This window comes from Chiloscyllium punctatum, chromosome 15 (assembly GCF_047496795.1).
Source record: "Chiloscyllium punctatum isolate Juve2018m chromosome 15, sChiPun1.3, whole genome shotgun sequence".
NCBI lineage: Eukaryota > Metazoa > Chordata > Chondrichthyes > Orectolobiformes > Hemiscylliidae > Chiloscyllium > Chiloscyllium punctatum.
This window is the reverse complement of record NC_092753.1, coordinates 72,396,608-72,420,452: the sequence shown is the minus strand read 5'-3', so window position 1 is coordinate 72,420,452 and position 23,845 is coordinate 72,396,608. Positions and strand designations below refer to the sequence as shown.

General features: G+C 40.5%; 1 protein-coding gene across 1 annotated transcript in view; it reads right to left on the bottom strand.

The window, feature by feature from the left end:
- The window catches only part of LOC140485922 (T-box transcription factor TBX19-like), a 57,538-nt gene that overhangs the window by 11,098 nt on the left and 22,595 nt on the right, over positions 1–23,845 (bottom strand). Inside the window, exons 3-6 of the mRNA XM_072584368.1 lie at positions 20,792–20,926; positions 16,023–16,084; positions 3,361–3,417; positions 1,975–2,075 (exon numbers count right to left, since the gene is read on the bottom strand). Of these exons, the coding sequence (XP_072440469.1) occupies positions 1,975–2,075; positions 3,361–3,417; positions 16,023–16,084; positions 20,792–20,926 (355 nt within the window). The remainder of the gene's footprint in view (positions 1–1,974; positions 2,076–3,360; positions 3,418–16,022; positions 16,085–20,791; positions 20,927–23,845) is intronic.

The window sequence follows — 23,845 nt, the reverse complement described above, 5'->3', positions numbered from 1 at the left end:
CTCTATGACTCTATGATAAACTTGGACAATTTTTCACATTATCAAGTGGTTACAAGAATGTTTTAGCTCTACTGGAAATACTTGGCTAGGAATGCAGCAAGTTCAGGAACACAAATCTTAAGAAGTATTGCTGGAATGTTGTCAGGGTACATAGCATTTGCATCATTCACTGCATTCAGCTGCTTTTTCATATCACGTGAATAAAATTGGCTGAAAACTGAACTGTGTGACGCTGGGACCTCTGGAGGAGACCAAGATGGGTCATCCAGTCAGATTTCTGACTGAAGATTGTTGCGAATATTTCAGCCTCAATGTTTACACAGATTTGTTGAGCACCTCAAACATTGAGGATAGGGATATTTGTGGAGCGTCCTCCTCCAGTGATTTGTTTAATTATCTGTCTCTATTCATTACTGATTGTGGCAGGATTTAAATCTGATCCATTAGTTTGGAATCTCCTGTCTGTCACTTGCTGCTTGTGGTGTTTGACACGCAAGTAGTCCTGCTTTGGAGTTTAATCAGGTTGACATCCCAGTTCTGGTGCTGTTCCTTGGCATACCTTCCTGCACTCTTCACTGAACCAGGGTTAATCCCTCAGCTTGATGGTAATGTGGAGTAAGAGATATGTCAGGCCATGAGGTTAGGGATTGTGTTTGAGTACAATAGCTGCTTCAATCCAATTACAAATTGCAGTATTAATTCATTATAACCAAAGCTACATGCATTTTGTGACACACATATACCCTGAAGAGTTTTATAAGTTAGCAGCCACTCAGTACACTGTGGCAGAAACTCTATAGCAGTGACCTTTCCTCATTGTGTCTTTGTGATAGCTGCCCTAGCCGTTAGTATGGCAAGGGAATAGTGAACAGAAAACAACTTTTCTCCCTAGTTTAAAGGACAATAAAGGCAGGAAACCTCACAACCTTTAAAAAGAATTCGGAAGAGCACTTTAAGTGTGATAAAATAAGACTATGGGCCTGGTGCAGGAAAGTGGGACGAGTGCCAGAAAGTAGTATGTTTTTGGCAATATGGGCTTGAAGAGGTGCAGGGCCGCCATATGATCCTATTATTCACTCAACAAAAAGTCCTGGACCTAAACAGAAATTGTTGGAGAATAGAGAAAGCAGTGTTAACATTTCAAGTTCTGCAACTATTCCTGCAATTTCTTTTTGTGTGTCTGATCATCAGCAACCAGAGATCTTTGTTTCATGTAGACCTGGACCTGGGAATGTGCCAGTCTTCAACACTGGATTGAGGACAACTCTTTACACTGGAAGACCTATATGTTCAGGGCTAGACCAAAGAGCACCTTTCACTGAGTGGATGGTCCTCCAGTCAGAGTTGATGTTTGTCTCAGTGTGCATCCATGGGATGCCCCTATAGCATAGACTTGTGCATCACAGAGCGGCTCAGGTCAAATCTTTACAACACCATAGAACATTTCTCTCCAGATTTTCTTTGCAAAGGCACATTTTAGAAGGAGATGTGTGACAGTCTCTCCACCACAGCAGCTCTCTCCAAGGCGCTGTACAGTAGCATAGAGAGCCCAGGTATGCACGAACAATTTGACAGGAAGTGTCTTCCTCATCATCAACCAAGCTACACCTTAGTGCTTATTTGAAAGTTCTGATGATGAGGCATTCTGCCAAATCAGTTGCTAATGTTAAGTCTGAGATTGTTTTGTTTTTGTTAAGCAAAGATATTAAGGCATATGGGACAAAGGCAGCTATATGGAGTTAAGTCACAGATCAGCCATGGCGGAACAGCCTTGAGGTGCTGAATGGCCTACTGTCGTTCCTATAATAAACATCAATGAACTCGTTAAAATAATTAAACCACTAATGGGTTTAAATCCATTACAGATTGTATGTTTCATAGTTTTGGAAAAGCATTTTCAAATGGTGAATTACTATTGTTGATTAATCAGTGTAATCCATCGATTGACAGTTTAATTAATAGGTTTGATCTTACCTGTTGAGTAATTTCTGTGTATGTAGGATGTTGGATATGGACTGGCAAGGTGCCTGCGCCGTGAGGGATAGCGTTCACAGCTATGGTACCCATGGGCACCAGGCAGCGGTAAGGCAGCACAGTATTGATGATGTGTTGGTGCACAAATAGCCTCAGCATTGGGAATCAACCAGCTGCTTACTGGTGAGAAGAAAAAAAAATGGTTCCAGTAAAATCAGTGACGATAATAGTTCAGAAATTATGTTCTTAATCATTTTACATCAACTATTCTGCCTGCACTATACTTCCATTATGTAATCAAAAAATAATTTTTTAAAATTCAAAATATTGGTATTTATGTCTTTCTTAAATTTTAATATTTAGTTTGCAATAAAATGTGTGTTAGGATAAGAAGGTTGTTGATTTCAGCATTTGAAAGTAACACACTTTTGGAAAACAGACAAGAAATGTTGTAAAAATGAGAATGTATTTTTGCAAAATGTCCTATTTAGACTCTTCTCATCTCAAAGCAGCTGCTATTAAACTGCGCAGTAAGCAATGAAATAAATTATAATTCTGGTTCAATCATCGTGATCTTATGTCTTCATAAGAAATTCAGTATTATATGCTGAATTATAGAAAGAAATGGAGTGCAGGTATTCATTTACAACAAAACTAAACCTGAAAGAGGTTCTCAATGTAATTATGGATGAAATCTGTCTGTTAACAATTTTCCTTTTATAGCATTGTTTTCTCATTCTCTGGATGCTCTTTGGTCTTAACAAATTATCAAAGAAATTGCCAGAACTCAGGCAATGTTCTCAAATTTGATGCTGTCCCTGAGGTTTCGAATTTGAAAATATTATCTATGTTGGATGCTTTTTTTTTGAAATGTAGAATTATGCAGTGCCTATGGATACCTAAAACAAAGCTTCATCCATAAATAATATGAATTATTCAGAATTTACCAGTTATATAATTATATGCAGTATCCAAGTTGTGCAGTACATTTCTATGTCATATTGAGAACATACAGAATTGAATGAAAATAATATAAATGTTGCATCTATTTCTTGCTACAGATAAGATTTTGGTGTATAAATAAGAGTCAGATTTTAAAATATCACCAGGGCAAAATAAATAATGGTTTGTTTTTAGAAATTAAAAAAAAGTCAAATCACCACCAATGCTCTAAACATGAATGATACATAGGTACTGTATTTTAATCATTCCAGATTCAATTAACAACACCCAGTTCACTTCCTCCCTGCAATTCATCCAGAGAAACTATAAAACCATCTCCTTCATAGCTCCAATAATCTAGTCATTACTAAACTCAATGGTCATTATCGCATCAATGTTTTACATACTAGCATGCCTATTCAAAATTTAATACTGTACTTACTTTGAGGATAACTTATGTGCTGACTTTCAGAGTCATCTGTGCAATCCTTATAACTGGCTCTGTAAGAGTTCAGATAAAGTTTTGGAATTATAGACCTTGGAACAGCTTTGTGCCTAATTGTTCCATCATTCAGTTAAAACAATATATAAATCCTGGCTTTCTCCATGCCAAAACAAAGGGCCTCTGATCATATAACTGAACTTCACTTACTGCTATAGAGCAGGTTACCAGTATAAGCAGGTACCATTAGTGTCTGACTGGATGCTCTCTTTCCTAAGTATGTAAGGTGGTCTCAATATTGGTCATGAAGTTTTGTTTAAAAAACCCTTAATATGCATTATTATATACCTTTTTACAGTACCTTTGAAACCCATGACCATTTAGAAGGACAAGGGCAGAAGGTGCATAGGAAGACCATAAGTTAAAAGCTGCCGATAAAACCACACAGCAGCTTGACTTGTAACTGTACAGTGTTTCTTCACGGTCGCTGGATCAAAATCCAGGAATTACCTTCCAAACAGCACTGTGGGTGTACTGACACCAACATGGAATGCAGTAGTTCAACAAGACAATCTAACACCCATTTTGGATGATTAGGAATGGCAAGAAAATAATAAATACACATCTTTGCAATGCAAGGCTGTTAGTTATCTCTTATTTGCCTAACATAGTTTTAAACACTGTTGCAATTTGATCTGTACATAATTTGTAAGATGCTAATCCCTTTGGGAGTTCCAACTTTTCAAGAACTACAGAAGGGAGATTAATTAATTCAGATTTTAAGATAGATAGGTATGAATATAGCACAGGTGCTATGTACCATTCCTTCCTTCAATCAGAATGCATAATTATAGACCAAGGTTAACATACCTGTCCACCTCAGTTGCTGTCACCTTAGTTATACTATCTAGTCCAGGCTGGTCAGCTTCAACAACAACAGTTAACTAGAACATTATGAAACATATCATAAATTCCAACTCACATATTGGCCGAATTTCTGTTTTCCAAAAGAAGTGCAAACTGGGTGATGAAATGCTGAATTTAGTTTTGTTTTTGATGGAAAAATATTTTTTTTCTGTGCCTTCTCCACCCTAAACCATTTCATCTTGCCTTTTTTGTGGTTCAGATAGGCCTTAAATCATACATACACCTCTTCTCAGACTAGAGACCCAGTTGTGAGACTACAGGAATTTCTTTTTGTTCTTACAGACTATACTATTTTCATGTGCTGGTGTGGGTTTTGTAATCCTGAAAAAAAAACACACACACTTCCTTGAGAGGAAAAACTTCCAATGGAAATGGGGAAGACCGTTGGGGGAAGTGAAGACTGCTGGGAGTCAAATGCATTTGGAAAGGTATGTGCAAATGTTTCAACACATTTGAATGTCACTATTAAATGCTGCATTGTAAGGTAGATGTTTTTTAATTCAGTAATTCATCCTCAGGCTCTCTATTGCAAAGGTAAGTTGACCCGTAGATTAACCAGCAGTATGTAATCATTGTCTCACATTCTGCTACTTTTCCCATTGTCAAAAGTGCCAAATCACACAAAAAAAGTTAAAAAGAAAAATGTTCTGTCAGCATCTACTGTAATATTTTGTGCTGGACTTAAGTGGTATGATGGTTATGTTTGTTTGGTAAATTCCTACTTTTGAAAAAAAGCACTGTTTCCCTCATTGATTGACAGCCACTTTATTTTGAAAAGAAAGAACACAATTTTATTCTGCTAGTTTTAGACAATGTAGTTGGAAGCTTCTGTTAAGACAGCTGTAGCCATTATGAATACTTGGCTTTCAAAAGCTAGATGATGACTTTTAGCTTAGTAGGCCATCTATTGCTTTAAGAATGATTTGAACTTTAAAAAAAAATTGCAATGACCGTAAAGCCTTGACTATATTTTCTCAATTGTTTTTAAACCGGATAGGAACTTAGAAGATTACAATATATTTTGCAGTGGTGTAGATTTTCTTTGGCTTTTCAATATCAATGATAGTGTGCTTGAATTCCAGGTTGTAGAGTAGAATGGAGTAGCTTTTATTTGTCATTTCTACCATATACAACTGACACAGTAAAATCAAGACAGTGTTCCTTCAGCACCAAGGATGCTACATGGACAGCACAAACTACACACTCATACACAGCATAAAGTGCATAAGTATAAAACACGCAAGTTACAGTGCAATAGAAGAATGATAAGTAAAAGACATTTTTCTATCAGCAATTTGAAGTTGTGCTAAAAATTTCAGATGGGAAAGAGTCCGATCATACTATGTTAAGGAGCCTGATGGCTTGGGGGAAGAAACTGTTGCACAGTCTGGCTGTGAGAGACCAAATGCTCTGGTATCTTCTGTCAGATGGCAGGAGGGAGAAGAGTTTGAGTGAGGGGTATCTGGATCTTTCACAATGATCAGCCCTTCAGATGCAGCATGTGGCATAAATGCGTGTAATGGAGGGAAGAGGGACCTCGATGATGTTCTCAGCTGTCCTCACTATCTGTTGTTGGGTCTTATGATCAGAGATGATGCAATTCCCGAACCAGGCAATGATGCAGCAGCTCAGGGTGCGCTCAATGAACCCTGTGTAGAATGTGGTGAAGATAAGGGAAGTGGGAGGTGGGCTTTCCTCAACCTGCACAGAGAGTAGAGATGCTGATGGGCTTTCTTGGCTATGGAGCTAGTGTTAAGGGCCCATGTGAGATTCTCTGCCAGGTGTACGCCAAGAAATTTGGTGCTCTTCACGATGTCCATGGGGAACCATCAACGTTCAGTGGAGAGTGGTCGCTCCGTGCCCTCCTGAAGTCAGCATCTCTTTCACCTTGTCCATGTTCAGAGACAGGTTGTTGGCTCTGCACCAGTCTGTTAGCCACTGCACCTCCTCTCTATATGCTGACTCGTCACTCGTGCTGATGATACCCACTATAGTCATATCATCAGCAAACTTGATGATATGATTCAACCTGTGCATCAGTGCACAGTCATGTATCAGCAGGGTGAACAGAGTGGACTGAGCGCACAGCCCTGGGGAGATCCCCATGCTCGGTGTGATGGTGTTGGATATGCTGTACTAGATTGTTACAGATTAATTCTTTCACCATGACTTTTAAATAATACCCATTGCTATTGCCATAACTCAATGTAGTGTGCTCTGGTGAAAAACAATGCTGGATACATGGGAGTACCTGAAGGTGGCTTGATATTCTAATTGAGCATGGGGTGGCATAGAAGTGGGTGAAGGGCATGGAGGTGTATGGGATGATCTGAGGGGACAATCCAACCAAGGGGGCAATGGTAACAAAGAGTGAGAGGTGAAGTTGAAGGGACCGATAGGTAATGTTGGGAGCTGGGATGCTGCATTAGAGGACTGAGGTGAGACTTTTAACTGGTCACCTCCATACTCACTCTTCATGCAATCCATTATGACCTGCAATATCTCCTGCAAACCCATCCCAGGCAAAGTCACACCTGGCTCAGGTATGCATTTTAACAGGTATAAAAGTGCAGTCAGCTTTTGCTGAATCCAAACAAAAATCCTTCATCCCTCCTCTGAGGATGTTTACCCATTTTTCCACCCCTTCTCAAAAGAAGGTAATGAATGTTTTGAAAAAATGTAATTCTTTACTTTATTCTGAATGCAAACTAATGAAAAACACAACACTGTTTTCTGCTTGCATTTTATGATTTTCATGCATTGAAACTAACTTGTATGATGCATAATCATGACTGAGAAAGCTGCTTCTGAGATCTTACAGAATAGAAATGGCTTTGTCACTCAAGATGCAGGAATTGGTGCTATTCCAAACAGATGACAAGCCCTACACTCCTATATGATTCAGAGACTTAGATATCTGAAAGCACCTGCAACATATATGGCAGAGTCTGCAGATCATGCATTGAACTTAGCATCCATCTCAGAATCCACCAAGCTAGAATGGAAGCTAGTTATCCTTGACCCTGAAGGACTCTATAGGAAGCCGAAGAGGAGAGTATCCACATTCTCCTCTGCCTCACGAATCCTTGGAGAAGCTGAATGAAATCAACAGATAGGCAGTTCCTCTTTGAAGAAATAATCTAATCAGTGCTTTCTTCTGTTTGTACTCCCACTATGTAGGCATCCTAAAGAAACCTCCCAATCAGCCTCTGGAGCACTATGCAGGAGGTTGATGTGCAAAATCAAGTACCGATCTAGAGTTCAATATCCTCACGATCCCATTCACAGCATTCAGTAAAAAGTATGACTTGAGCTCTCAATCTTGGACCCTCCTCTGCAGATGGCCGTGGAATTCCACATGCCCTAAGTGGCTTTATTATCATTGCCATGGAGATATCAGGGGTTGTACAAGAGCAGTGTGGTCTATGCATTTTCAAATTTTGTTTGGAAGACCTTTTACCTATTCAGTAATTTCCTTGCAAAGGCAGGTCCTGTGTTGTATCAATTGCTAAGCTGTACATGTGGAGCTGATCCCAACAGCAACTGATTGGCTAAGGTATCAGCATCATTCTCTTTTCACTGAAGCTGAGTGTTTCACCCACCGTCCCCTCATTAACCTCATTGACTAACAATATCTGAATGAATGACTCTGCATTAAGCAATGCATGTGATATGGTATTCTGTGAACAGAACAACTTGCACCTTAGCTTAGTACACCAGTATTACAAAACATACACGTAATGGCAGAAATCGATTTTTTTTGTTTCAGCAGCAGGAAGAGCAGGAATGTTGACTCGGGGGCCGAAAGGAAGGTTAATCATTAATTTTAAAACTTACCTCATGAATAGGGGGAGCTCACATGGGAGCAGGTGTGGACACAGGACTGCTGAGTATGTGAAGTAATATATTTGGGTGGTTATGTGATCCAAAACAGTATTTGGGCATTGGAATTTAGAATAGTGCGAATGAAGGTTAGGGCAGTTGAATGTTCCTCCTGCAGAATGTGGGAGGTAAGCATCACCTCTAGTGTCCCTGCTAACTTCATCTGCGGTAGGTACACCTAACTCCAGCTTCTCAAAATTGTGTTAGGGAACTGGAGCTAGAGCTGGATGAACTTCAGATCATTCAGGAGGTGGAGAGGGTTATTGAGAGGAGTTACAGGGAGGTAGTCACACCTCAGGTACAAGAAAAAGGCAGATGGGTTACAGTTAGGGGACGGAAAGGGAACTGGCAGGCAGTGCAAGGATCCCTTGTGGTTGTTCCCCTCAACAAAAAGTTTTGGATATTGTTGGGTGGGGATGGGTAAGCCATGGGGTACACATCTCTGTTGCTGTCCCTGTTGCTCAGAAGGGATGGGGAAAAAGGAGCAGACCATTAGTCACTGGGGACTCCATAGTTAGGGGGACAGATAGGAAGTTCTGTGGGAATGAGAGAGACTCACAGTTGGTGTGTTGCCTCCAGGTGTCAGGGTTCATGATGTTTCTGATCGTGTTTTTGGGATCCTTGAGGGGATGGGAGCAGCCCCAAATCATGGTCCACATAGGTACTAACAACATAGGTAGGAAAAGGATCGTGATTTAAGGCAGAAATTCAGGGAGCTAGGGTGGAAGCTTAGAGCTATAACAAACAGAGTTATTAGATGTGGTTCGTTTCCCATGCCATGTGCTAGCAAAATGAGGAACAGGGAGAGAGAGGAGTTGAACACGTGGCTGCAGGGATGGTGCAGCAGGGAGGCTTTCAGATACCTGGATAACTGGGAGCTCATCCAAGGTTCGGTGAAACATCTAAAAACAGAATGGTCTACTCCCAAACCAGAGGAGTTCCAATATCCTGGGGTGGGGAATGTTTGCTAATACTCTTCAGGAGGGTTTAAACTAATTCGGCAGGGGAATGAGACCTAAATTGTAGTTGCAGTGTCCAGGAGGTTGAGAGTGGTGAGGTCAAAAATAAGGTTTCAATGTTGCAAGAGTGCACTGGCAAGCAGGAAATTGGTTTGATGTGTGTCTACTTCACCACCAGGAGCATCCAGAATAAGGTGGGTGAACTTGCAGCATGGGTTGTAGTTGGGACTTCGATGTTGTGGCCATTTCAGAAACATGGATAGAGCAGGGACAGGAATGGTTGTTGCAGGTTCCAGGATTTATATATTTCAGTAAGAATAGAGAAGGTGGTAAAAGGGGGAGGTGGGGGGGGCATTGTTAGTCAGGGGTAGTATTGCAGGTGACAGAAAGGACTTTGAGGACTCATCTACTGAGGTAGTTTGGGCTGAGGTTAGAAACAGGAAAGGAGAGGTTACCCTGTTGGGAGTTTTCTATAGGCTTCCGAATAGTTTCAGAGATTTAGAGGAAATGATAGCAAAGATGATTCTGGATAGGAGCGAGAGTGACAGGGTAGATTAGATTACTTACAGTGTGGAAACAGGTCCTTCAACCCAACATGTCCACACCGACCCGCCGAAGCGCAATCCACCCAGACCCCTACATTTACCCCTGCACCTAACACTATGGGCAATTTAGCATAGCCAATTCACCTAACCTGCACATTTTTGGACTGTGGGAGGAAACCGGAGCACCCAGAGGAAACCCACGCAGACACGGGGAGAATATACAAACTCCACACAGACAGTTGCCCAAGGGAGGAATTGAACCCGGTCTCTGGTGCTGAGACAGCAGTGCTAACCACTGTGCCCTAGTTGTTATGAGGGTCTTTAACTTTCCAAATATTGACTGGAAATACAATAATTAGAGTACTTGAGATGGGTCAGCTTTTGTCCAATGTGTGCAGGAGGGTTTCCTGACACATTATGTAGACAGGCCAACAAGAGGCAAAGCCACATTGGATTTGGTACTGGGTAATGAACCTGGCCAGGTGTTAGATTTCAAGGTAGGTGAGCACTTTGGCGATAGTGACCACAGTTCAGTTATGTTTACTTTAGTGATGGAAAGGGATACATATACACCACAGAGCAAGAGTTATAGCTGGGAGAAAGGGAATTATGATGTGATTAGGCAAGATTCAAGATGCATAGAATGGGGAAGGAAACTGCACAGGATGGGCACAATTGAAATGTGGAGCTTATTCAAGGAACAGCTACTGCGTGTCCTTGATAAGTATGTACCTGTCAGGCAGAGAATAAGTTGTCAAACAAGGGAGCCGTGGTTTACTAAGGAAGTTGAATCTCTTGTCAAGAGGAAGAAGGAGGCGTATATTAGGATGAGACATGAAGGCTCAGCTAGGGGGCTTGAGAGTTATAATTTAGCCAGGACAGACCTAAAGAGAGATCTAAGAAGAACCAAGAGGGGACATGAGAATTAGTTGGCAGATAGGATCAAGGAAATCCCTAAAGCTTTCCATAGGTTTATCAGGAAGAAAAGAATGGCTAGAGTAAGATTAGGGCCAATCAAGGATAGTCGTGGGAAGTTGTGCGGAGTCTGAGGAGATAAATGAAGGGCTAAATGAATATTTTTCATCAGTATTCACACTGGAAAAAGACAATGTTGTCGAGGAGAATGCGGAGATACAGGCTACTAGACTAGATGGGATTGAGTTCAGAAGGGAGAGGTGTTAGCAATCCTGGAAAGTGTTAAAATAGATAAGTCCCCTGGGTCAGATGGGATTTATCCTAGGATTCCCTGGGAATCCAGGAAGGAGATTGCAGAGCATTTGGCTTTGGTCTTTATGTCATCATGGTCTACAGGAATAGTGCCAGAAGACTGGAGAATAGCAAATGTTGTCCCCTTGTTTAAAGAGGGGAGTAGAGAAAACCCTGGTAATTATAGACCTGTGAGCCTTACTTCGGTAGTGGGTAAAGTGTTGGAAAAGGTTATAAGAGATTGGATTTATAATCATCTAAAAAGCAATAGTCAACACAGTTTTGTCAAGGGTAGGTCATGCCTTACAAACCGTACTAAGTTCTATGAGATTACCAAACAGGTGGATGAGGGTAAAGCGGTTGAAGTGGTGTATATGGATTTTAGTAAAGTGATTGTTAAGGTTCCCCATGGTTGGTTATTGCACAAAATATGGAGGCATGGAATTGAGGATGAATCAGTGGTTTATATCAGAAATTGGTTAGCTAAAAGAAGACAGAGGGTGGTGGTATTCATCCTGGAGTTCAGTTACTAGTGGTGTACCGCAAGGATCTGTTTTGGAGCCACTGCTGTTTGTCATTTTTATAAATGACCTGGATGAAGGCGTAGAAGGATGTGTTCATAAATTTGCGGATGACAATCAGGTTGGTGGAGTTTTGGATAGTACTGAAGGATACAGAAGAACATAGATAAGCTGCAGAGCTGGGCTGAGAGGTGAAAAATGGAGTTTGGTGTAGAAAAGTGTGAGGTGATTCACTTTGGAAGGAGCAACAGGAATAAAGAGTACTGGGATAATGGGAAGATTCGTGATAGTATAGATGAACGAGAGATCATAGCAGATAGGATCCATATACATAGATCCCTGAAAGTTGCCAACCCAGGTTGATAGGCTTGTTAAGAAGACAAACAGTGTGTTAGCTTTTATTGGTAGATTGATTGAGTTTCGGAGCCATGAGATCATGCTGCAGCTGCACAAACCTCTGGTACGGCTGCACTTGGAGCCTTGCAAACAGTTCTGGTCACAGCACTATCAGAAGGATGTGGAAGCTTCGGAAGGGGTTCAGAGGAGATCTACTAGGATGTTGCCTGGTATGGAGGAAAGGTCTTATGAGGAAAGGCTGAGGGACTTGAGGCCATTTTCGTTAGAGAGAAGGTTGAGAGGTGACTTCATCGAAACATATAAAATAATCAGATGGTTAGACAGGGTGGACAGTGAGAGCCTTTTTCCTTGGATGGTGATGGCTAGGACAAGGGGACATAACTATCACCCCTCAATTTAAAGCTATGAGGCAGACGTCAGAGGTAGTTTCTGCACTCAGAGTAGTAAGAGCATGGACTGCCCTGCCTGCAACAGTATTAAACCTGACAACTTTAAGGGCATTTAAATATTCATTGGATAGACATATGGATGAGAATGGAATTGTGTAGGTTAGATGGGCTTCAGATTGGTTTCATAGGTTGGCGCAACATTGAGGGCCGAAGTGCCTATACTGCGCTGTAATGTTCTACATTCTATCTATTTCCAAAAGAAGTATAATGCCATTATGTATTGTGTAGTACACTGCTGTTGCACAAGATGTACCTCTGTTGCATTGTTAATTCAGTAAGACTACAAAAGAAAATGTTCAAGTAAAATCAAGAACTGCAGATGCGGGAAATCTACAATAAAAACAGAAATTACTGGAGAAACTCAGCACGTCCAGCAGCATTTGTGGAAAGAAAGCAGAGGCAACAGTTCAGGTTCAGTCAGTCATTCTCTCATGTCCTTACCCCAATCCCTACACACCAGGCCTTGTTATCACGTGGTCTGCTATTACACACAGCTCATTGTTAGCCACTAATAGTCCCCAATATTAGCTATTCATCCTCCCAGGCTGACCGCTATCCATTCCTTTGTCTGGCAAAGTGTTCTTCTGTCTTTTTGGGCTCTATGTTCACCTATTGTTTACTCCTTAACCCCTTCCCCCACTGTATCTTTTGCATAAAAAACATCTTTCTCCTAACTACCATCAGTTCTGAAGGAGGGTCACTGGACCCGAAACATTAATCTGGTTTCTCTCCACAGATGCTGCCAGACCTGCAGAGTTTTTCCAGAAATTTCTGTTTATGCTTCAGGTTCAGTCACCCTTCAGCAGAACTCCAGTAGTTTTAGAGCTTCAGGAGGTCTGATGAAAGGTCATTGAACCTAAAACATTAACTCTGCTGTATCCAGCTAACCAGAATATGTACCAATCCTGCTGTATCTACCCACAGCTCAAAGAGGGGCAGTGAATCAGGATGTGCTTGTTTTCCTTGAAAAGGAGCCTATGAATAGTGTCATATACTACAAACTGAACTGTAAATCATCCAATCCACAGTCAGTGGTTGCAAAGATGATTTCAGTCTGCCTCAAAAACTGATGTTTGAGCATGGCATCAGTGTGAGAGCCATGGAATTCTTTGGTCTCCAAGCATTGAACTATGAGAACAGAGGAAATGAAGTAGTTTTGTATTCACAGGAATACAGAAGGTAAAAAAGATGAGTGGATTGAGCTTTTTTAGGCTTTCAAAAAAGGTGTGTAGGTTGATGAAGAGACATTTTCCATTGGTAGGTGACTGTAGGATACGGGACATGGCCTTTAATTTTGAAATAGACCATTGAATTAAGAGAGAAGCTTGAAAACTTGTCTCCATGTAGAAATGTGAAACTTTCTGAAAATTATAGATGTTGGTTCAATTAACAGTTGAAGTTCTGGTCTCCTTCCTAACAGAAAGATGTTGTGAAACTTGAAAGGGTTCAGAAAAGATTTAGAAGATTGTTGCCAGGATTTGATCTATAGGGAGAGGTTGAATAGGCTAGGGCTGTTTTCCCTGGAGTGGAGGCTGAGAGGTGACCTTATAAAGGTTTACAAAATTAAGAGGGGCATCGATAGGATAAATAGACAAAGTCTTGTCCCTGGGGTCAGGGAGTCCAGAACTAGAGGGCATAGGTTTAGGATCAGAGGGGAAAGATATAAAAGAGACCTAAGGGGCAACTTTTTCACACAGAGGGTGGTACGTGTATGGAATGAGCTGCCAGAGGAAGTGGTGGAGGCTGGTACAATTGCAATATTTCAAAGGCATTTGGAAGAGTATATGAATAGGAAGGGTTCGGAGGGATGTGGGCTGGGTACCGGCAGGTGGGACTAGATTGGGTTGGGACATCTGGTCGGCATGGACAGGTTGGACTGAAGGGTCTGTATCCATGCTGTACATCTCTATGACTCTAAGTTCACAGATATAGATACCTTACATGGCAAAGAATATTAAAGAATGTGGATGGAGTTAGGCTATAGATCAGTTACAAACTCACTGAGTGGCAGAACAGGCTTGAGCTACTGAATGAACTGTTTATGTCCCTGTGTGAGATGAATGTCTATTGATTGTTTGCTGAGGGAAATGTGCTGACTCTATGCTGAAGAATATCAGGCTCGAAGTCAATTCTTTTCTACTCACATTGCATAGGTATAAAACGGTACAGTTTGTGAACTATCAAAAGGGCCCTCTGGTGCACAACAATAGGTTTATGTTCATCTAGGGAAGAAGAATGAATTGCTCGAATACACCAAGGCAACTGGACCAGCCTGTGCTTCCTCAGCTTCTTTCTCTTGTTTTCAGGTACTTTTCATTCAGAGAGCAAAACAACACATTAGCAACGAGTAGAGAATGAACAAGAAACAGAAACAAAAAGGTTATTTACAGGGAGGTTTGGTGTGCTCCAGCAACAAGTAGTGGAAGAGTAGTAATAGGCCATGATGAGCATATAACCAAAGCCTGCCCTCCCATTTTTCCCAAATTAATTTTGTACCATGTAGGGCCATTTGCCTGATAGAATGCTTCCCCTTCAAAACAAACTTGATGTGAGGTAACCCAGGCTGTATAATCTGTGTATCACTCAGATTATCAACTGTCTTTTGAAAAAAAAGAATGCAGTCAGATGCAATGCTTGACCCAACATGCATTAAACCATCAATTCTTTAGGCTCTCATCTTGAGAAGAATCTGCAGGAAGAAAAGGGAACACATTTTTCAATATTTTTCGTGGACAGCAGCTTTAAAGTAAGCAAGGTCAAATGTTCTTAATGTTTGAAACAGTCGATTATGAAATGAATATCCTATTGTTGGGATATTGAAATGGACTCTGAAGATCAAATGATAATAGCAAAGGGAGGATACATGCTGGATTGCAGCAGGATGGCTAAAAATGACCTCTCCAGTTATGTAAACATGTCTATACTCGTAATATCCCTTCAAGTCCAAGAACTGCTTTATTATTCCTGGTCAGCTGTGGTCCTGGTTCTCTCGATGATTTTAGGCACTGAGCTGTACAAACAAATAGATTTGATGATGTTAGGAAGTTGCATAATTGAAGGGAGACTTGTCTTCAGTCCTAAGCATTTCTCATAACTTTACAAAGCAATTTTGTGATTAAACTCTCAAGAACTCTGTACATGTAATACACTGGTCCCAAATGGCAACTTAATTTCTGAGGAAATAAGAATTGCTGAGAAAAGGAACCAGCAATGTGTGCTAACTTGGCAGGTCATTTCCCTGACTTTCCACTCACAGGTAGTTGTACTGGCACTTTGTCTTGTCAAAAGGGAATAGCAATATATGCAAAGGTACATACATTTCAATAAAATGGCACACCACCACTTTCAAACCCAAATTGCTTTTGTCAGCAAATGCTGGCCATCCAGTGACATTCACATCCCATAGATGAATTTAAAAATCACTTACCATGGTATCTCTTCTAATACCAGTGAATGCCTTTTTACTTTCACCCAATTGGATTTTTACAGTTTAATTTTTCTTTAAGTCAGGACTACAGTGTTGCCAGTTGTGGGGCTTATTCTACAATCTATTGGCACGTTACCAGTAAACCAAAACTGCAACCTTTGTATATTGTTACAGCCTGGTATTTTGTTATATTGTCTGTCATTTAAGGAGATGTAAATAAATTTAGTATTATAGTGGCTTCCCACATATTATTTTTACTTTGTGCAATACACAGCAAAATATATTTTAAACTTATTGTAAACGTATCATTAGAAAGACAAGAGAGACATCAAGTAACAACCAATCCATAAAAAGTGTCATTGCATGATTTTACTGCTTACTGTTGACAAACCTTTCTTTGGCATCCAGGAATGCTTTTGCAAAAGGATTGTTCTTGATCTTCAGAGCTGTAACCTTAAGACAAAACACATAAAACCCAAAATGTAGAGAGTGAATTATACAAAGAAGTCTCAATATAAATCTTAAGGCAACTAACACTAAGGTAGAGGCTACTTTTTTTCCTCTTACAACCAATATACCTTTGAACATTTGTAAAGTGAGAAGATTTTCATTTGTATACAGTTCTCTGCCTTCTGGTCTACAGGATATTCATAAACTGTCACCTTCTAGCAGCTAATTCACACAAGCACTCTTCCTCCTAATCCCTCTTCAATTCATTGAATTATTGATGGAATTGTGAGTCAGACAAAGTTTACTCAGTTCCCTTGACTTGCTGTTTATTAGGCGGAAATGGGTACTGCAGATTAGAGTCAAGGTTAGTGTGGTGCTGGAAAAGCAGAGCAGGTCAGGCAGCATCCGAGGAGCAGGAAAATCGACGTTTCAGGCAAAAGCCCTTCATCTGTTTATTGTTCCTTCTGGCTACAGCTTCACTCTGCAATTAAGCTCTCTTCTGCAGGTCTTAAGACCAGAAAGTCTTGAGAAAATCTACAAAGTGTTCAAATGAGCTCTCAGTATGACTGTAAGAGAAAGACTCTGTAAATGGGTACAGTTGGCCACATATGACAGTGTTGCAGCAACACAAATATTTAAATTCATAGGATTGTTATGGGGCAGAAGGAAGTTATTCAATCCAGCATGTCTGCACTGACTAAGTTAATATTTTAAACCTAGTGCTAATCTTCTGTATTTTACCCACTGTCCTGCATTGTTTCTATTTTAATAATTATCTAATGAACTCCTCACTCGAACCCACCCTCACCAGACTTCCAGCTGGTGCATCCCAAACTCTAGCTACTCATTGTCTGAGAATGTTTTTCTCACTTTGTTGCAAATCACTTTAAAAGGATCTTCCCTTTGATCCTTGATCCATTTATGAATGCGAACTGTATCTCCCTATCTACTCTGTCTGGACTGTTCATGATTTTGACAACTTCTATCAAATTTCTCCTTACCAAGGAAAACTGTCCTAGCTTCTCAAGTCTTTCCTTATAACCAATACATCTCAACCCCTTAACCATCCACAAATTTCTTCTGCACTGTCTTCAGTCCAATTACATCTTTCCCATTGTGTGGCACCTATACCTGTATAAGTACTCCAAATGTGACCTAACCAGTGTCTTTTATAAGTTTATCATTATCTCACTGCTCCTGTACTCTATGTCTCTGAATGAAGTCAAGAATGATGCATGCTTTATTATCTGCTCTCTCCATTTGTTCTAACATACATATACAGCAAGCTGCTCTGCTCCTCAACATCCTCAAATAAAGTAATGCCCTTTATTTCATAATGTCTCTCCACGTTCTTGTACCAAAGTAAACTGCCTCACATTCTCCACACTGTGCTTCGTTTGTCAAATATTCACCTTTCCACCAACTCATATCTTTTGGAGTTCTACTGATCCTCCTCACAACATACATTGCTATCAAGTTATGCCTTAGCCAAACCTTGAAATTGTCACCTGCACATCAATGTCTAGACCATGGATATGTATCAGGCCAATCAAAGGTCCCAATACCGGCATCTCAGGAACTCCACTATCAAATTCATCTGGCCCAAAAAGAAATCATTAATCATTATTCTGTTTCATATCACTCAGTCAGTTTTGTATCTATGTTTCTACTGTTCGTTTTATCCCATGACCAATAATTTTTCTCACACATTTTCAAATACCTTCTGGCACTCCCCGTACACAGCATCAACATATTTGACCCAATCAACCCTTTCTGTTCGGTCTTCAAAAATATTCCAGCAAATCAGACTCAATTTTACCTCAACAAATCTATGCTGACACTTCTAAATCAACATTTTCCATGTGACTTAATTCTATCCCAAAAAGTGGTTCCTCAAGGTTTCCTGCTCACCAAAGATAAATTGACTGGGCGGCACAGTGGTTAACACTGTTGTCTCACAGCGCCAGAGACCCGGGTTCAATTCCCACCTCAGGCGACTGACTGTGTGGAGTTTGCACATTCTCCCCGTGTCTGCGTGGGTTTCCTCCGGGTGCTTCGGTTTCCTCCCACAGTCCAAAGATGTGCAGGTTAGGTGGATTGGCCATGCTAAATTGCCCGTAGTGTTAGGTGAAGGGTAAATGTAGGGGTATGGGTGGGTTGCTCTTTGGCAGGTCGGTGTGGACTTGTTGGGCCAAAGGGCCTGTTTCCACACTAAATAATCTAATCTAAGACTGGTCTGTAATTGCCAATCTGAAGTGCTGAGGAAGAGTCACTGGACCTGAAATATTAACTCTGCTTTCTCTCCACAGATGCTGCCCGACCTGCTGAGTTTCTCCAGCAATTTCTGTTTTTGTTTCAGATTTCCGGCGTTTGCACTTCTTTGTTTTTGTTGATTGCTCTTGTATCGTTTTGGTGACTTAGCTTCTTCCTCTGTCACCATAGTCTGGACAGCATCTGTCTTGTAAGGTAAAGACAGATGCAAAGTATTCATTTTACTATTTCAGCCATGCCACCTGCCTCCAAATGTAAATCCCTTCTTTCTTCTTGAATCAGCTGAATACCTCCTTTTCCTATTGATGTGCTTTAGATTTCCCCTTATGTTAGTTGCCAGTGTTTTTCTCAGAATCTCTCTTTGTTTTTTGTACCTGCTTTTTCATTCCCCTTCTGATACTTTTTTAATCAGTTTGGTTTTCATCTGTCATAACCCACTTTTTCTTCTTTAACTTAATTTCTATCTCCTTTGTCATCCAGGAAACTCTGGATTTGTTTGTGCTAACCTTCCCTTCAGAGAGATATACCCCGACTGCACCCAAACCATTTCCTCTTTGAAGATAATCATTGTTCTGTGACTGATTTTCCCGCCAGCCTTTAGCCCAAGTCTATTTGGCTTTGCTCCATTTTTGCACCATTGAAGTGATCTCTCCATTTTCTTGCTCTGGATCAACCCATGTCATTTTACAACTTCATCTTTAATATTATGAAATGAAGATCACTATCCCCTAAATGTTTCCCTTTGTCATTTAATCAACTTAGCCCACCTCATCTAAAGGACATAGTGATGTCTTCTTTCTTGTTGAACTAGTATTATACAGTTGGACACATTTAGACTTTATTATTTTCTCCCTTATGCTATTATTATCTATTTCAGTGCTTAGCTCTTTTTCTTAGCTGTCCACATGCCTTTTTCACATCCTTCAACAACATCATTGCAAACATAGCAGCCTCACTTCTGCACTGATTGCTAATATTCATACCTCAATCCCAAATCAAAAAATCAAGGCAAACAAAAAATGAACCTCAAAACATACAGTTGGATTTTCTGAGGAGTAGTAATCTCAAAGATTATTTCTTTTCACAACAAAAGAGCTCAGCATTTCTACCAGGGGATTCAGACTGGAGATCCTTCAAAAAAATGAGGAGTTGTATTTCCATTTCAACAGGTCCCTCATGTTGTAGAACAGACATGGGAGAGCAAACCACACCTCTTTATTCACAGAATCAGGTAGCGGTATTCTGAAATTTAAATTTCCAATGTCGCAGACAGACACTTTAATAACTGTTGTGAAATATTAAGTGCATAAGATATGTATATGGTTAGAGTGCCAGGTAAGTGAGGAAGGGGGAGGGGTGCCAGGTGAGTATAGTACCAAGTAGTCAGAAGATAGGGCGCAAGTTGGTAAGGTGTAGCATGTCAATGGGTAGGGTGCCAGATGGGTAAACAACAGGGTGCAAGGTAACAAAAGGATAAAGTATGTGGTGAAGTGTGTAGGATTCCTTAGGGTGACTTGGAGATATCACAACTGGAAGGAATAAGGGTAGGTGGTAGTGGCTCCCAGGTCTGTGGGAAAGTTGTCAGATCTCAGGTGTGCTGTGGTTGGTGGTAGGGTCCACCAGCAGGGGCAGGAAGGGATTTTGGATTCTGAGTGTGGATGCGGAGTGGGTGTCAGATTTCAGCATAGAGTCAAGTCCGATTTTGTGGCGTTTTAGGATTTGAGGGGAGTGTAGTTCAAGCAATAAGGCAAGTTGGGAGGTAAATTTAATAGTTATGCAGAAGTTAGACTAGATAAGTCTAAGTTTCCTTACTCTTCCAAATTCTGCTATTAAAATGCAAACTTTCACAAAGTTCCCAGTGAAAGGAAATTGCAAAGCATAATCTCCAATATCCTGGTCAAATCCTTTCGAGTCTATTACAATGGGAAGTCCACAGTATCCTCATGTGCAATTCCTATCTACAATTCAGAAACTATTATCTGACCATTGGAAAATCTGGGTCTATGCAGTTACAGCAGTAACATTCGAAATAAAGAAAACATCTGAGTTTCCTGTTGATCAGGTGGAAAGCAATTCGATGAAGAAGAAGGAAATATTAGCTAGCACAGACACTGCTGTGAAGATGTATTATCTCTTAAGAACCAGGATATGAGAGAACAGGCATTAGGCTCAATGTTATCACTGGCAAGCTCCACATCGAGAGCCTCAAACTGACATACTTTTTATGATCTAGATTCACTGCAATAGGGAATAAAAATAAGTGTAAGTGCTTACTCAGCCTTCTCTTCCTTAACCTTAAATGATCAGTAATGAATGAATAGAAGGATCTACAATACCTCATGTAAAAACACCTAACAATCATATTTAAGGTATGAAATGTACCAACATAATTATGAGAAGATAAATGTAAACCAATATTGTAATGATGTCTGTACTGACCTCTTCATTCTGATATGCAGTCACTGCAATGAACTGGGTCTCTGGAAAAGAGTGATTTGAAACCATCCTGCGAGGACCACCGACACGCACTATATGAATTTGAGGCTTGTACTTATGCAGAGAATTTAGAATTACCTGTAAAAACATGGCAAAATATTTCTTGGTAAACCATAATTTTGTAACTAAATTGTGGTTGAACTACATTAATACACAATTGCACTAATGCTGCTACTCAGGATCACAGAATTGTTAGGGAACAGAAGGGAGGCTATTTGGCACATTGTGCTTGCAACACTTCTGTTACCTAGTACCAATCTCCTGCCTTTTCTTTATATCCCAGCACACCATTACTATCCAAATAATTATCAAATGTCCTCTTGAATGTTTCAATTGAAACTGCCTCCAGCATATTTCCAAAAAGCTTGTGATTTCAAATAACATGACGTGGAGGTGCCAGTGTTGGACAGAGGTGGACAAAGTTAAAATCAAGAGTAGAGTGATGCTGGAAAAGCACAGCAGGTCAGGCAGCTTCTGAGAAGCAGGAAAATCAACAGTGATTTTCCTGCTCCTTGGATGCTGCATAACCTGATGTGCTTTTCCAACATCACTCTAATCTTGATTCTAATCTCCAGCATCTGCAGTCCTCAATTTCATAAAGTTAAAAATCACACAACACCAGATTATAGTCCAACAGATTTATTTGAAAGCTTTAGCTTTTGGAGCACTGCTGATGATGCAGACAGCTACTTAATGAAGGAGCAGCATATGGTGTTGTGTAATTTTTAACTTCAAATAAATATGTTGGACTATAACATAGTGTTGTCTGACTTCTGACGTTGTCCACCCCAGTCCAACACCGGCACTCCCACATCATAGTATATTTCCAGGCATTGCATTCCATACTTTAACTATTCACTGTGAAAGGTTTGTTTTGTTTGCACATCACTTTGAAGTTCCACACAATCCCCCTTACAGTTTATAATTCTTCCAAATTTCATGTCATCTGCAAACTTTGAAATTGTCCCCTGTATACCAAGATCCAGATCATTAATATATATCAGAAAAAGCAACATTGATGCCTGGAGAACTCCCTCCAAACCTTTCTGCAACCCAAATAAATTCTCTTTCCTATCACTCAGCTAATTTTGTATCCGTGTTGCTGCAGTCCTTTTTACACTATGACCTATAACTATCCTCACAGGTCTGTTGCGTGGCACTGGATCAAAAGTCTACTGGAAATCCAGATATACCACATCAATACTGCTAGCCTCATTGACTCTTTCTGGTTCCTCGTCAAAAAGCTCCAGTAAGTGAGCTAAATACAATTGCCCCTATCAAAATCCATGCTGATTCTTTCTAATCAACACGTTTTTTTTTCCAAACGATCACTAGTTCTATCCTGAATAGCTGTTCCAGTAATTTCCCCACCACTGATGTTAAACTGACTAGTCTTTAATTGCTGGGATTATCCTTACAACCTTTCTTGAACAAGGCCATAATATTTGCAATTCTCCAATCTTCTGGTGCCTCCCCAAGTCGAGGGAAGATTGAAAGATTATAGTCAATGCCCCACAATTTCTACCCCACACTTCTTCAAAATATTTAGATACATTTCAACTGGTCTTGTTAACTTTAAGTGCCAATAATATAACCAACACTTCTTTATAATTAACTTTGAACACTTCTCGGGATAGAGTTTTCTCCTCTGTCACCATGGCATGGGTAGTGTCCTCTTCTTTCATAAACACAGAATAAGTGATTCATTTAACACCTCAGCCATGCCCCTGCCTCTGTGTGTAACTTGCCTTTTTAATCTCTCATCACCCTATTCCTCTTTCTATTCTCTTACTGTGTATATGCCAATAGAATTTTTTCTTAAGTTTCTCTTTGCTTCTCCAATTTTCTTTTCCACCTCCCCTTAAACCTTTGGTTTTCCAATTGACCATCAGTTGTACTTTTTGCCTGACACCTGTCATATGCACACATTTTCTCCCTAAATTTAATTCTTATTCTTTTTTAATCCAGGGAACTCTGGATTTAGTTGTTGCACCTTTTCCATTTGAAAGAATATACCTTGACTCTACCTGAACTTTCTGACTCTTCTTCCAATCAAATGTGCTCAGCTCTCTTCTTGCCCCATTAAAGTTAGCTCACCACTAAAATTTGCTTACTCAAATTATTGCATGTCGTTCTCCAACACCATGTAGAACCTTATGATATAATGATCACTGCCTTCTGAGTGTTCTCCCACTGACACTTCAAACTTAGAGTCATAGAGATGTACAGCACGGAAACAGACCCTACCGTCCAACCCGTCCATGCTGACCAGATATCCTAACCCAATCTAGTCCCACCTGCCAGCACCCGGCCCATATCTCTCCAAACCCTTCCTATTCATATACCCGTCCGGATGCCTTTAAAATGTTGCAATTGTACCAGCCTCCACCACTTCCTCCAGCAGCTCATTCCATACACGTACCACCCTCTGCATGAAAAAGTTGCCTCTTAGGAGGTCTCCTTTATATCTTTTCCCCTCTCACCTTAAACCTATGCCCTCTAGTTCCGGATTTCCCCAACCCAGGGAAGAGACTTTGTCTATTTATCCAATTCATGCCCGTCATGATTTTATAAACCTCTATAAAGGTCACCCCTCAGCCTCAGACGCTCCAGGGAAAACAGCCCCAGCCTATTCAGCCTCTCCCTATAGCTCAAATCCTCCAACCCTGGCAACATCCTTGTAAATCTTTTCTGAACTCGTTCAAGTTTCACTAACCTGAATAAGTCCTGCCCTGGTTTGTCTTAATAAAATAGTCTCACATTTAAGTAAATAAAACTCCCTCTTCCGCACCTTAGCCCATTGGCCCATCTGATCAAGGTCTCATTATACTCAGAGATAACCTTCTTCACTATCCACCAAACCACCTATTTTAGTGTCATTCAACCATTTAGATAAAATTAAACAAAAAGCAAATGAGTACACTGAAATTAACAGCCAGAAACATCGTGCCAGTCAAGTTTGCTGGACAGTTAGGTCAGGTTAGTGGCAGGGTTGAA